Here is a 15,809-nt window from a genome sequence, read left to right as displayed (position 1 = left end):
ACAGACAGTGGACCCGCACAAGTGCCCCAATGGGAATCGATTTCCTACCAGCGGGAACCAGCAAGAGAGAGGAGAGGCCTGGAGCGCTGGTGGGGAGGATCGGGGCCGCTCTGTGCAATTCTATTGCACAGAGAATGCAAGTATAGACATGTTTGTGATAAAAAAAATAAAAAAATAAAAATTCAGAATATACTTAGTCGCAAACCGAAATGGACATTTAGAAAAAAGAAAAAAAAAATTAAATTAATAAAAAAAAAAAAAAAAAAAATTATATATATTTTTTTTAAAATAAAATAATTGTATTATATTTGACTTCTTAATATCAAATGCCATATGAGGAATTAACCCCTTCCTGTCCCTTAAAGGACTTCTCGATTCTGGGAGGGGGAGACAGGCATTCGGGTTATGTGTCCGCTGTGATTGGCTGTCACATGATTGGAAAGCTCATGACCACAGGTATGCATTGAGAGCTTTTTGGTTGCCGCTGGTTACTGTGCTGGCAGCACGCATGGCGTTTGCTCTCATTGCAGTTTTGGGCTTACACAGGGCTGTATATATGCAGCCTCTTTATGTTAAAGCCCACCCGGGCATATATGCATGCTGCTTGCACAAAAGAGGTTAAAGAAACAACAGCTTATAAAGGAACATTGGTGGGACAGCCAGTGAATGGTACATCTTTTACCATAGCGCCATAATGAATTTCTTGTTCATGCAGAAAGTCAATATTATCTGGTGAGTGCGGAGTGTGAGCACTTGGATTGGAAGATGCTTATAATCAGCACACGATCAACTTTTATTTAGTGGCAATGAGCACAAAGATCACGTGCACTATTTTTCATTTATATTAATGGACTTCACAGAACTTTGAGTTATATGTTGGCAAATTGTATATTGATGCATGACATTTATGGTGTATTGATTACAAGCTCTGCTTTCCTATATTGAAGCTATCCAAGTCTTGGTCCACACTGAATGTGGCTTTGAAATCAATACTGCTATAAGGCGGCCGCTCTGCGCAGAATTACATATATAGAGTATCCACAAAAGTGAGTACACCCCTCACATTTTTGTAAATATTTTATTTTATTTTCATGTGACAACACTGAAGAAATGACACTTGTCTACAATGTAAAGTAGTGAGTGTACAGCTTGTATAACAGTGTAAATTTGCCGTCCCCTCAAAATAACTCAACACACAGCCATTAATGTCTAAACCGCTGCCAAATTGGGCCCAATTAGCCATTCTCCTTCCCCTGTGTCCTGTGACTTGTTAGTGTTACAAGGTCTCAGGTGTGAATGGGGAGCAGGTGTGTTCAATTTGGTGTTGTTATCGCTCTCACTCTCTCATACTGGTCACTGGAAGTTCAACATGGCACCTCAAGAACTCTGAGGATCTTAAAAAAAGAATTGTTGCTCTACATAAAGATGGCCTAGGCTATAAGAAGATTGCCAAGACCCTGAAACTGAGCTGCAGCACGGCGGCCAAGACCATACAGCGGTGTAACAGGACAGGTTCCCCTCAGAACAGGCCTCGCCATGGTCGACCAAAGAAGTTGAGGTCACGTGCTCAGCGTCATATCCAGAGGTTGTCTTTGGGAAATAGACGTGTGAGTGCTGCCAGCATTGCTGCAGAGGTTGAAGGGGTGGGGGGTCAGCCTGTCAGTGATCAGACCATACGCCGCACACTGCATCAAATTGGTCTGCATGGCTGTTGTCCCAGAAGGAAGACTCTTCTAAAGATGCACAAGAAAGCCCGCTAACAGTTTGTTGAAGACAAGCAGACTAAGGACATGGATTACTGGAACCATGTTCTGTGGTCTGATGAGACCAAGATAAACTTATTTGGTTCAGATGGTGACAAGCGTGTGTGGGGGCAACCAGGAGAGGAGGACAAAGACAAGTGTTTCTTGTCTACAGTGGTGGTGGGAGTGTCATGGTCTGGGGCTGCATGAGTGCTGCCAACACTGGGGAGATACAGATCATTGAGGGAATCATGACTGCTTCAGTATGTCACAGTACATGTTGGCAGAGTTTTATCCTCTCCCTTCAGAGACTGGGCCGCAGGGCAGTATTCCAACATGATAACGACCCCAAAGACATCTCCAAGATGACCACTGCCTTGCTAAAGAAGCTGAGGGTGAAGGTGATGGACTGGCCAACCATGTCTCCAGACCTAAACCCTATTGATCATCTGTGGGACATCCTCAAAACGGAAAGTGGAGGAGTGCAAGGTCTCCAACATCAACCAATCAATATACGCTTATTGGGATTTTTTTACCAAAAATATGTAGCAGAATACATATTGGCCTAAACTGATGAAGAAATTAGATTTTTTTTCAAATTTTTTACTGGATATGTTTTATAGTAGATGGAAAAAAAAAACACTATTTTTTAATAAAATTGGCGGTCTTTTTTTGTTTGTAGCACAGAAACAAAAAAAAAAAAAAAAAAAAAAAAGCGCAGAGATGATCAAATACCACCAAAAGAAAGCTTTATTTGTTGGAAAATAATTACAAATTTTATTTGGGTATAGCTTTGCATGGCCGCATAATTGTCAGTTAAAGTAACGCAGTTTCATATCACAAAAAAATGGCCTGGGTTTGGGGGGTTGGGGCGGGAGGAGGGCTAAATCATCCGGAGGTCAAGTGGTTACAGCTTGTAGTCTTTCCCCATCAGAAAAGAGGCTCTGAAGAAGAAGGCTAGTCCTCCGAAACTCGTCAGCCTGAGGGGTCTCATCCAGGACCCCCCACTCCCCAAGTTCGATGATTCAAGCAACCAATGAGAGATAGCCACACACGAGCGTGTTTTCGAATATCGGGTGTTCGCCGAACAATATCCAGTGTTTGTGGCAAATTCGAAAGCTGCTAGAACAAAGTTAAAGTCTATGGGACCCCAACATGAAAAATCAAAAGGTGCTCATTTTAAAGGCTTACATGCAAGTTATTAATAAGTGTTTGGGGACCTGGTCCTGCCCCAGGGGGCATGTATCAATGCAAACATTTTTTTTTTTTTAAATGGCTGTTTTTTCGGGAGCACTGATTTTTTTTAATGCTTAATGGGAAACAATAAAAATTATCCTTTAAATATTGTGCCTGGGGGGTGTCTATAGTATGCCTGTAAAGTGTTCCTGTGTTTAGAACAATACCAAAGCAAAATTACATTTCTAAAAGGAAAAAACTGTCATTTAAAACTGATCGCGGCTGTAATGAATGGTCGGGATAAATAAATAATAAATAAAAAAATAAAAAAAGCATTGGGTCCCCCCAGTCCATTACCAAGCCCTTTGGGTCTGGTATGAATATTAAGGGGAACCCGAAACTAAAATTTAAAAAAACATTGCGTGGGGGTCCCCCTAAAATCCATACCAGACGCTTCAGGTCTGGTATGGATTTTAAGGAGAACCCTGTCGTCATTTTGCTGTGGTACCGTTCTAAACACAGGAAAAACACGACACTTTACAGGCATACTATAGACACCCCCCAGGCACGAAATTTAAAGGAATATTTCATTTTTATTGTTTCACTTTAAGCATTTAAAAAATAAATATAATCAGTGCTCCCGAAAAAAACGGCCGTTTTTAAAACTTTTTTTTTGCACTGATACATGTCCCCTGGGGCAGGACCCGGGTCCCCAAACACCGTTTATGAAAATAACTTGCATATAAGCCTTTAAAATGAGCACTTTTCATTATTCATGTTCGTGTCCCATAGACTATCGGTGTTCTGTCAAATTTTTTGTCTGTTCACAATTTCTGCTGCAAAACGAACCGGGGGGGGGGGGGGGGGGGGTGTTTCGGCTCATCCCTATTTGTGAGTAGACATCCTTATGATTTTATTCAGATCTTTTAATAAATCTGTTGGATAATGCACTAGGCCACTGCACCCCCTTTTCTTTTTCTATCCTCTAGTCTTTCCCCATAACGGAGGTCCTCTAGTCCCTTTATCAGCTTTGTTGCCCTTCTCTGGACTCTCTCCAGTTCCAGCACATGCTTCCCGAGGACGGGTGACCAGGACTGGACAGCATACTCCAGGTGCGACCGGACCAGAGTCTTGTAGAGCGGGAGAATTATCGTTTTATCTATGCATGCCAATATTCTGTTGGCTTTGCTTGCAGCAGCCTGGCATTCCATCGCAAAACCCACCATCTACTAGGACCCCATCTTTCTCCATCCTAGATCCCCCCCCAGAGGTTCTCCCCCTAGTGAGTAACTTGCATTGGTATTTTCAGCACCCAAATGCATTACTTTCCATTTTTCAACATTATCCTCTTCACGCCAGCACCTCCCAGCCCTTTAAGAGGTTTAGGATGAGGTGTAAAATCATGTGAGCCGCCACGATTGGCTGCCACGTGATCCGAAAGAGTCGCACTGATATGAACGGTTCCATAGCCATAAATAGGGTTTGACTTTGACTTGTCAAGTGTGAATGGGGGCTTAGTGATAAACACCTGACAGATGTTCTAATCCCTCTCTACTCCATGCAAAACTAGAAAAAAAAAAAAAAAAGTTTTGGCTTTTCGTTACACTTTAAATCCTCTTTCGCACCATTATTTCAATTCCTTTCCATTACTGTCATTTCTAACCGTCAAGAGATGGCCGAGCACAAAAGGAAGAAATGGTGGTAATATGGTAATAAGCGCAAATTTGAGTTAAGCACCTTAATTGCTGGGCACCTGTAAAGACATGTGAATGTCACTTTCCTTGGATTACTGCGAACGGTCTAAAGCTCGCCACACAAGTAAAATAATTTGTTGGGAGTTAAATTATAATTCAGACAAGGAGCGGAGATTCAGGATCATTACAGCTTCACAATCCATAGTCTTCAATTAACAGAATCATAGGTTAGGTGAAAGAATGATCCGAGCCCGGAGGTTTTATTCTGAAAGGCATGCTTGAAATGATAGATTTCTGCTCCGTAATCGCATTTGTTAAAATGTAGACAGCAAGGAAATTCTTATGAAAAATGATTATGGGGGGGGGGGGGGGGCACTGCACCGGCTTTAATAGCATCATTTTTACATTTCTGATTAAGTGCTTAACCGAGCCTCTGAGATTTGTTGTTTACAAGTTAAAAACTGTTTTATTTGCTTGAAAATTACTTAGAACCCCCAAACATTATAGATTTTTCTAACACCCTAGAGAATAAAATGGCGGTCGTTGCAATACTTTCTGTACCGTATTTGCACAGCGGCCTTACAAGCGCACTTTAAAAAAAGAAAAAAAAAAATACATTTTTTTTTTATTAAAAAATAAGACAACAGTAAAAGGGAGCCCAATTTTTTTTTGTATATTGTAAAAGATAAATGTTATGCCGAGTAAATTGATCCCCAACATGTCACGCTTCAAAATTGTACCCGCTCATGGAATGGCGACAAACTTTTACCCTTAAAAATCTCCATAGGCGACGTTTAAAGAATTCTACAGGTTGCATTTTTTTGAGTTACAGAGGAGCTGCAGAGCTAGAATTATTTCTCTCTCTCCAGCGATCGCGGCGATACCTCACATGTGTGGCTTGAACACCGTTTTCGCATTGGGGGGGGGGGGGGGGGGCGCTACTCATGTATGTGTTGGCTTCTGCACGCGAGCTCATCGGGACGGGGCGGGTTTAAAAATTAAAAAAAAAAATTCTTATTCATCTTACCTTTTATTTTTACACTTTTTTAAACTATCACTTTTATTTCTATTACAAGGAATGTAGGCATCCCCTGTAATAGAAAAAAAAAAAAAAAAAAAAAGCATGACAGGGCGCATTTTTTTTTTCTTATTTATTTTAACTTTTTTTTTTTTTTAAACCGTGTAAAAATAAAACAATTGTGTCACTTTTACTCCTATAACAAGGAAAGTAAACATCCATTGTAATAGAAAAAAAGCGTTACAGGTCCTCTTAAATTTGAGATCTGGGGGTCAAAAAGACCTCACATCTCATATTTACACTAAAATGCAATAAAAAAAGTGACGTTTTGACGTCGCTTCCGCCCAGCAGTGTTATGGAGATGGGTGGGGGGCCCATCTTCCCCTCACTCATCTCCATACCCAGCAAGGTTGAAGATCTGATAGTCTCCGGTAAGCGGCGGAGGGCACCGGAGCGCAGCAGGAAGGAAGGGAGGGAGCGCCCTCTCCCGCCGCCGATAAAAGTGATCTTGCGGCGAATCTGCTGCAGAGACCACTCTTAATCGGAAAGTGGACCGCTGGCTTAATAAGAGGATAAACGGGGTTATGGCAGCTAGCTCCTGCTATAACAACGATATTCCTCTTCAAACTTAGGACGTACAATCGACATGCGGTGGTCCGGAAGTGGTTAAAGTGGAACTTCACTCTCTCAATCAACCTGGACTGTTCTTAATATGTATGCTAGAATTAGCAAATAGATAGTAAAGTATATAAGATTTACTTGTTTTAACTTTTTTTTTTTTTTTTTTTTTACACATTTGCTCAGTTACTTCCTGGTTACTTGTCTGGGCAATTGATGTCATACATCCCAGGAGTCTTCAGGAGGGGAGAAAAGGCAAAGAGGTTTGCTCAACTAAGCACACTCTCCTGTCCGCATGCCTGAGCTATGGGAAGATGGATTTCAGGAAATAAATGCTACATGAATCATCTGCCCTCACTCAAGATGTAACTAAACAAACAAAAAACAAAACAAAAAAAAACAAACAAAAACCCCTGTGCTACTAAAAATAAATACATAGTTGTGGTAGGAGTTTTCTTTATACAGTTATTCACATATATACAGTGCCTTGCAAAAGTATTCACCCCCTTGACTTTTTACCTATTTTGTTACATTACAGCCTTTAGTTCACCGTTTTTTTTTTTATTTGAATTATATGTGATGGATCAGAACACAATAGTCTAAGTTGGTGAAGTAAAATTAGAAAAATATATACACATAAAACAATTTTTAATAAAAAAAATAAAATAAAAAAATAAAAAAATGGATAATTGGCATGTGCGTATGACACACCTTTTTTAACCTCCCTAGCGGTGATCCCGAGTCTGGCTCGGGTTGGGATTTTAGTTCCATGAGCGGTAACCCCGAGTCAGACTCGGGATCGCATCGCTGGATACAGGGAGGACACGGAGAAGTTACTTACCTTGTCCCTTGGATCCAGCGGTGTCCTCCGCGCTGTGTGAGCGAGCCGTCCTCCGCTCGATTCACAGTGCCAGAATGCCGCCGAACTCCGTTCCCTGCGACGTTATGGCGCACGGGAGCGGAGATCGGCGCTAAATTCAAAAAAGTCAAAGTACACAAAACACACAGTACTGTAATATTACAGATTACAGTACTGTATAAAAAAAAAATACACACCCCCTTTGTCCCTAGTGGTCTGTGCAGTGCCCTGCATGCACTTTTATATTATAAATACTGTTTTTTTATGGCTGGAATTTGGAGATTGTCCATAGCAACCAGAAAGTGTCCCTTTTTCAGTGTTTTAGGATTTGATTACATTATTGAATTATTTTTATTATTATTTATTATATTATAAACTTTATCATACCCGGGATGTCTGCTAGACCCTGGTTTGAACAGATTTAAGAGAGTTATTCCTAAGAATTACAGGACTACAATATAAAACGGCAAATTTCCATGCAAAATAATTTTACCACTTTCAGCACCTAAAACCAGAACGAATCATACCGCCAGGGAGGTTAAAGGTCCCAGAGGCTGCAACACCTAATCAAGAGGCACCACTAACCAAACACTGCCATGAAGACCAAGGAACTCTCCAAACAATTAAGGGGACGATGTTGTTGAGAACTACAAGTCAGGGTTAGGTTATAAAAAAAAAAAAAAAAAAATATCCAAATCATTTGTTGATGATCCCTAGGAGCACCATCAAATCTATCATAACCAAATGGAAAGAGCATGACAGAACAGCAAATCTGCCAAGAGACGGCCGCACACCAAAACTCACGGACCGGCCAAGGAGGGCATTCATCAGAGGCAGCACAGAGACCTAAGGTGACCCTGGAGGAGCTGCAGAGTTCCACAGCAGAGACTGGAGTATCTGTACATAGGACGACAATAAGCCGTACGCTCCATAGAGTTGGGCTTTATGGCAAATTGGCCAGAAGAAAGACATTACTTTCAGCAAAAAACAAAATGGCACGTTTTTAGTTTGCAAAAAGTCACGTGGGAAACTCTCAAAATGTATGGAGGAAGGTGCTCTGGTCTGATGAGACTAAAATTAAACTTTTTGGCCATCAAAGAAAAACACTATGTTTGGCGCAAACCCAACACATCACATCACCCAAAGAACACCATCCCCATTTTCTGCAGTCGGGACTTGTCGGGTGGCTAAGTCACCTGAGAGGCCGCCCCTGTGTGAACCGGGCCTTAAAAGTCACAAGCTGCATCTGGTATTTTTTGGTGGCAGGCAAAAGTAGGAAGCTTCAGCTGGTGGCAGGATAGGATTTGTATTTTTCAGTACCTGCAGTGTGCAGATGTATTAAATGTTTTTTTTTCTCCCGCCAGACATACACTTTAAGGCTGTGTGTGGCCAGTTTCGCCATTGAAGCATGGAAAAGATGGATTGTAAAGACAAAGATTACCCAGTGTGGTCAGTTTTATAGACTTAAATTGTGTCTCTGCAACTTCACAATAAAAACTGCGAAATGCAGAGCCGCAGGCTGAGACTCAGAACTGTGCTTCATTTTTATCTGGTGTCTGCAAGAAAGACGACCCCCCCCCCCCCCCATAACGAACGCCGACGGTTTAGCGAATCATTAAACAGGGTTGATCAATAGCTGCATCCTGGTGTGCGAGTCGCGGTCCTCTGCACAATCACGCTAGTTATAAGACAAGAGAGGGAGAGGAAGGAAAATGACACCGAGATAAAAAAAACAAAAAACAAAACAAAAACAAAAAAAACGGAACCTGAGAGGATCACAGTTCAAATAGAAATATCTGTAACATCCCACCATAAGAGACACGGGAAATATTCCATAGAATTATAGACATTGATACAGTTCAGTGATAGCAAAACAGATCTACAAATATGAACCAGCCCCTGGCTGCCCTTGATAACAGATCCCCTCTATATAGATACCCCTCTGGTATACAAAGTGCTGCTGCGGACTTCCTTGGATCTACCTAAAGTGAAACTTGAGGATTTCTTCAACCACCTCCTGCTTTCTGCCACTGCAGGCAGATATACCGTATATACTCGAGTATAAGCCGAGATTTTCAGCCTCTTTTTTGAGGCTGAAAGTGCCCCCCTCGGCTTATACTCGAGTCATCGCTGTCTGCCCGCTCGATCAGCGTGTCGAGCAGACAGACAGCGGCCATTCTATTCAAAAGCCGCGCCTCCGGCTCCGCCTTCGCCTGTGATAGGCGGAACACTGAATTTCCCAGCAGCCTGTGTTCCGCCTATCACGGACGTCGTATCATCCTCGTACTACGGACGAGGATGATACGACGTCTGTGATAGGCGGAACACAGGCTGCTGGGAAATTCAGTGTTCCGCCTATCACAGGCGAAGGCGGCGGCGCAGCTTTTGAACTTTACAATGGCCGCCGACGAAGAGGGCACGGGACGGCACGGCACGGGACGGGACGGGACGGGGGCAAGGCAAGGCAAGGCACGACACGGGACGGATGCAAGGAGGCAAGGCAAGGCACGGGACGGAGGCAAGGAGGCAAGGAGGCTCGGGACAAAGGTAGGCTGGACACACACACACACACACACACACACACACGGATGGAGACACACACAGGGATGGATGGATGGATGGAGACACACACACACAGGGATGGATGGATGGATGGATGGATGGAGACACACACACACAGGGATGGATGGATGGATGGATGGATGGAGACACACACACACACAGGGATGGATGGATGGATGGATGGACACACACACACAGGGATGGATGGATGGATGGATGGACACACACACACACAGGGATGGATGGATGGATGGACACACACACACACAGGGATGGATGGACGGACACACAGGGATGGACGGACACACAGGGATGGACGGACACACAGGGATGGACGGACACACAGGGATGGACGGACACACACACAGGGATGGACAGGCATGTCTCACCCTCGGCTTATACACGAGTCAATAAGTTTGCCAGTTTTTTTGGGGGTAAATTGGGGGCCTCGGCTTATATTCGGGTCGGCCTATACTCGAGTATATACGGTAATCAACATAAAACAAAGCATATATATTATATTATATTATATTTTTAAATCAGATACTGTCAAAAGAAAGAGGAGAGGCTTCCACCATGTCAGAAGAAAAAGTGTGGTGGTCCCATCCCTGGTTAGATAGAACATAAGAAAATACCCCCCCAATTGGGACTTTGAAAGGCCACCAACACTATATTGTATAGAAAAGATTTTATTCAATGGTTACAAATAAACAAGTAATCAAGTATAAAAAGACATGTCACGTCTAAAAAATGCACACACAACAAACATAACACAAAAAACAAAATTGTAGCATTGGATATGAAATGACACTAATACTCTCCGGTGGGTGATGTACCCCGATACCCGACGCATTTCCATTTTTTTTTTTACACCTTTATCAGGGGTAGAGAGTGAGTGGAGTAGAGTCAAATATATTTTAGCTCAATTGGAGAGATTCCATATCAAGAGCACAAAAAGACAACTGTCAGGAAGGGGAGTGGACGCCAACCCAAAGTACACTGTAAACTTGAAAGGAAATAAGTTCCCACATCGGTATAATAACAGGTGTGTGTGTGACAGAGACTGGATTTCGTCTGTGAGTAATATGTGCTTTAAAGGGCAGTAGGAACGGGGGGGATAAGCCAGAGCCTCAAATGGAGCTACTGGGTTAGCAGGTAACAGCCAATAATCCTTAACTTTGTGTGCCCTGTGAAAGTGGTATCCGTGTGTGAAGCGTCACCCCTATGTACTGTACACAGGGGTAACGCTACATAGGGAGAAATGGTGCCCCATCGATGGCGTCAGTAGGGGGGCAAATGGTGCCCCATCGATGGCGTCAGTAGGGGGCAAATGGTGCCCCATCGATGGCGTCAGTAGGGGGCAAATGGTGCCCCATCGATGGCGTCAGTAGGGGGCAAATGGTGCCCCATCGATGGCGTCAGTAAGGGGCAAATGGTGCCCCATCGATGGCGTCAGTAGGGGGCAAATGGTGCCCCATCGATGGCGTCAGTAGGGGGCAAATGGTGCCCCATCGATGGCGTCAGTAGGGGGCAAATGGTGCCCCATCGATGGCGTCAGTAGGGGGGCAAATGGTGCCCCATCGATGGCGTCAGTAGGGGGGCAAATGGTGCCCCATCGATGGCGTCAGTAGGGGGCAAATGGTGCCCCATCGATGGCGTCAGTAGGGGGCAAATGGTGCCCCATCGATGGCGTCAGTAGGGGGCAAATGGTGCCCCATCGATGGCGTCAGTAGGGGGCAAATGGTGCCCCATCGATGGCGTCAGTAGGGGGAATGAGGCCCCATCATTGGTATCAGTTGTGAAGTAGCGCCTCAGGGGCCAGATAAAGGCAAGGAAGGGGCCACAGTTTGGAGACCACTGCCATATACATATTTCATCTGTATATTAAGCAGTTTACCTGGAGTTCAGTTTTAACAAATCTACAAGCCGCTTCCCTTCAGCAGGCCGTAAACAAACAGGTCTGAATCAGGAAAACAAATTGTTCTCAGTGCTGCTGATCATCCAGCGCCCGAGGGAAAGGATTTTGAAGGGAGTCTAATCCTGGACAGCATATTACTGGATCTAGATGCACTTGCTGTGAACCTAATTTAAGCAAAGCTGGCATTGCTTACCTGTATGCCAGTGCCAAGGCCCAGGCGCTGGCAGCGCAGTACAGGCTGTCGTGGACTTTGGCATTCTTGCAGTCGCCCACAGTGATGGTCGGGAAAAGGCCAGTTGTTGGGCTTTGGAAATTCAGCACAGTGACCTTTACTGCAAAATAAAAAATAAAAAAACACGTGGGTAAAGTAATAATTTAAACCATCATAGAAAAAGAAAGAAAGAAAGAAAGAAAGAAAGAAAGAAAGAAAGAAAAAGAAAGAAAGAGAAAAAGAAAGAAAAAGAAAGAAAGAGAAAAAGAAAGAAAAAGAAAGAAAGAGAAAAAGAAAGAGAAAAAGAAAGAGAAAAAGAAAGAGAAAAAGAAAGAGAAAAAGAAAGAGAAAAAGAAAGAGAAAAAGAAAGAGAAAAAGAAAGAGAAAAAGAAAGAGAAAAAGAAAGAGAAAAAGAAAGAGAAAAAGAAAGAGAAAAAGAAAGAGAAAAAGAAAGAGAAAAAGAAAGAAAGAAAGAGAAAAAGAAAGAGAAAGAGAAAAAGAAAGAGAAAAAGAAAGAAAGAAAGAGAAAAAGAAAGAAAGAAAGAAAGAGAAAAAGAAAGAAAGAAAGAAAGAGAAAAAAGAAAAAAAAAAAGAAAAGAAAAGAAAAGAAAGGACATTTAAAAAACAAGAACTCCGTAAACAGAAAAACAAAAAATAAAAACACAAAAAATAAAAGTGTAAGGATAAAACGCAAAGCTCCAGCAAGTGGGCTAGAAAGCCTAATAAACATTTGACTGTTTACAGGATCAGCCGCTTGTGCTAATAGAGAATTAGAACGTTTATTGCTATCACGGCTCATTTATCGCAGGCAGACGCGCAAATAATTAGCACTCAGTGCGGCCGCTGCTTTTTTTTTTTCTCTAAACGCAACACTTCCACCAGGCTGCAGACATTCTCTCAGCACAACTATCCGGGCATCATTCATGGGCGCCCGTGCCAGCTTACTGAGCCATGAAGGCATAATTATTCCTCCCTGTCTTCAAACTTCGGCTCGATGCGCTCTCTGGAAAAACGGCGTGTCTTCTGAAAGTCAAAATGACGCCAAACCATTCGGGAGTTCTCAAATGTCACCGCGGATTAAAGGTGAACAGGAAATAATCGCACTGTTAGTATTTACGCCTATATCAGTCAGTTTCATGCAATTACGATAAGTCACCGTAGATTCTAATTGTAACATATTTCATTTTCTGGTTGAGGTTCTGGCCTGTGGTGTCAAGTTTAAGGTGGACCTTTCAGTAAATTTACAAATCTGCATGAATAAATTCCCGCCGTGTCATAATACATCGCAACAGAGTCATTTGTAGAATAAGCTGCACCTTCTCTGGATTAAAATCCCATCTTTGTGATCACACTCGGTCGGAGCAGACACGGGTCTTTCTCATCTTTTTAGTTACAAACCAAAAGCTTCGCTAATGCAGGCCATACACGGTCGAATTTCAAACAAATTTTCTTTTCATAATCAGAAAATTTGTTTTTTTTTGTGATCCGATGACGCCACCATTGATTTTCGAAATTGGGCCGACCAAGCCTTCAATTTCACCTCATGTTGCTACAGAAAAGAATTTTCATGGCCGGGAATCTTCTTTTCTCTCCGTAAATTTTATTTTCTTATTACATTTCTCGCACAATTCTCCCATCATCGAAAATCGTTCAAAAAATTTCCGACATGTCCGATTCCTCAAATTTGATTTTCGCACGAAAATCGGCTGTTACTGCAAGCCCCACTAATGGTTCGAAATTCATACGAAAATTCTTAGATACGATTTTCGAAAGAAAATTCTTTCGAAATTCGAACCGTGTATGGCCAGCATAAGGCTTGAAGACCATCTTTACTGAAATGTATGGATGTGAAGCCACAGATAATGAGCACCATGGTACAACGGACACTTTCATCTATACTAAAGCTGTGGTGACGCAACTTCTGGTTTTGGCGTGATGACTTCAACAACGCGTTTCATTGTATAGACTAGATTTAAGGTTGGAGTTATAATCCAACCAAGGAGACCATGTCTTTGGGAATTTAGAATGTGTACGGTTTCATACAATACCAAGGCTTGTGATTGGGTAGGAGGAGGGGAGGGGCAGGCATAGCAGCTGCAGAGCTCAGAAGGATCAGGGTCGCCCTCCCGGACCTCTCCTGGGAGTACTATTATATATATTACACTATATTAACAAAAGTATTGGGACGTCTGCTTTTCCACGCACATAAACTTCAATGGCATCCCAGTCTTAGTCTGAAGGGTTCAATATCGATTTGGCTCCACCCTTTGCAGCTATAACCGCTTCAACTCTTCTGGGGAGGCCGTCCACAAGGTTTAGGAGTGTGTCTATGGGAATGTGCGAGGTCAGGCACTGATGTTCGACGAAAAGGCCTGGCTCACAGTCTACGCTCTAATTCATCTGAAAGGTGTTCTATTGGGTTGAGGTCAGGAATCTGTGCAGGCCAGTCAAGTTTCACCCCCCCCAAACTCGCTCATCCATGTCTTTATGGACTTTGCTTTGTGTACTGGTGTGCAGTCATGTTATTACATGAAGTGGCCATCCCCAAACTGTTCCAACAAAGTTGGGAGCATGAAATTGTCCAAAACGTCTTGGTATGGTGATGCCTTAAGAACTAAGGGGCCAAGAACAACCCCTGAAAAACAACCCCACACCATAATCCCCCCTCCACCAAATGATTTGGACCAGTGCACGAAGCAAGGTCCATAAAGACATGGATGAGTGAGTTTGGGTGGAGGAACTTGACCGTCGTGCCCTCAACCCGATAGAACACCTTTGGGATGAATTAGAGCGGAGACTGCGAGCCTGGCCTTCTCATCCAATATCAGTGCCGGACCTCACAAATGCTCTTCTGGAAGAATGGTCAAACATTCCCATAGACACCCTCCTAAACCTTGTGGACGGCCTTCCCAGAAGAGTTGAAGCTGCAAAGGATGGGCCAACTCAATATTGAACCCTACGGACTAAGACTGGGAAGCCATTAAAGTTCATTTATGTGTAAAGGCAGGTGTCTTAATACGTTTGGTAATATAGTGAAAATAATAGAGCCAAGGCCAGGAGGGGCCATGCACCTCGCTGGACTAAGGCAGGCCATAGATTATGCGATTGTCTTTCCTGCAATTGAACCAATTTTTTTATTTTTACAAAGGAGCTGAATTGCTGGAATTCAGCTTTCATTAGCATGGGCTCCAGCAGTATGTTGAGTGAATGAAAGATCACAGATATATAAATATTAAAGCTTGAGGGTGTGAGCCATCTGTAGACTCTGTTAAATTACCCGAAAAGGCAAACTGACAGCGTCACTTTAAGATATGCAGCAAACTCTAAAAGAAAGCCCCACCTACTGCAAAAAATTACAGAAAATCACTAAATAAAAAAAAAAAAAAAAAAAAAAAAAGTGGTAAAGAAATTAACATGTAAATCAACAGTGTGCGCAAACAACGGAAATCGCTTTAGGCACCAGCCTGCAACACGCCTTGAACCAGCATGGTAGCGGAGCTTCTATGAAAATAAGCAAAACAAGATAAAGTTGGCGCACAAATGAATGGTCTCTTTAAGAGCGTTTGACTATCTCGTGGGATGTTTGTTTATTTAAATAAATGTCCTGTAGATGGTCTCAATGTGCGGCTGTTAACCCATTATGGACTTGGCAAAAAATGGATGCAGCAGAAAAAACGATCAAAAACAGCGCATCAAAGGGACTAGTAGATTGATGTGAAAAAGACTTTAAAATGTCATTTATTAAATGTAAAAAATAAACACAGACATCTGATCCCTGCAGGATCTCAAACACATAAAAAACACCAATCATAAAACGGACGGATGTTTGATAATGAAAAGCTCCTCAGATCTCTCAATTATAACTTTGGAAAGGTCAAAACCAACGACCAATGTGCACAGCTTTCGAATGCCTAATGAATGCAATCAATCATCTGAAAGAACCCAAAAAGTCAGTGTAAACGAATGGAACAACGTTTCTAGGGACACTCACTTCATAGGTGTTCAATGGGC

The 15,809-nt window shown here is 42.7% G+C and overlaps 1 protein-coding gene across 3 annotated transcripts in view; it reads right to left on the bottom strand.

Moving 5' to 3' along the window:
- The window catches only part of PHKB (phosphorylase kinase regulatory subunit beta), a 339,917-nt gene that overhangs the window by 267,244 nt on the left and 56,864 nt on the right, over nt 1–15,809 (bottom strand). For all 3 annotated transcript variants that reach the window (XM_077451660.1, XM_077451651.1, XM_077451669.1), the window contains one exon: nt 11,781–11,919. In XM_077451660.1, the coding sequence (XP_077307786.1) occupies nt 11,781–11,919 (139 nt within the window). The remainder of the gene's footprint in view (nt 1–11,780; nt 11,920–15,809) is intronic.

This window comes from Lithobates pipiens, unplaced genomic scaffold (assembly GCF_037356315.1).
Source record: "Lithobates pipiens isolate NorthernLeopardFrog02 unplaced genomic scaffold, aLitPip1_a1.2 Scaffold_10, whole genome shotgun sequence".
Classification (NCBI taxonomy): Eukaryota; Metazoa; Chordata; class Amphibia; order Anura; family Ranidae; genus Lithobates; species Lithobates pipiens.
The sequence above is the reverse complement of the archived record's forward strand: the minus strand, read 5'-3'. Positions and strand labels throughout refer to the sequence as shown.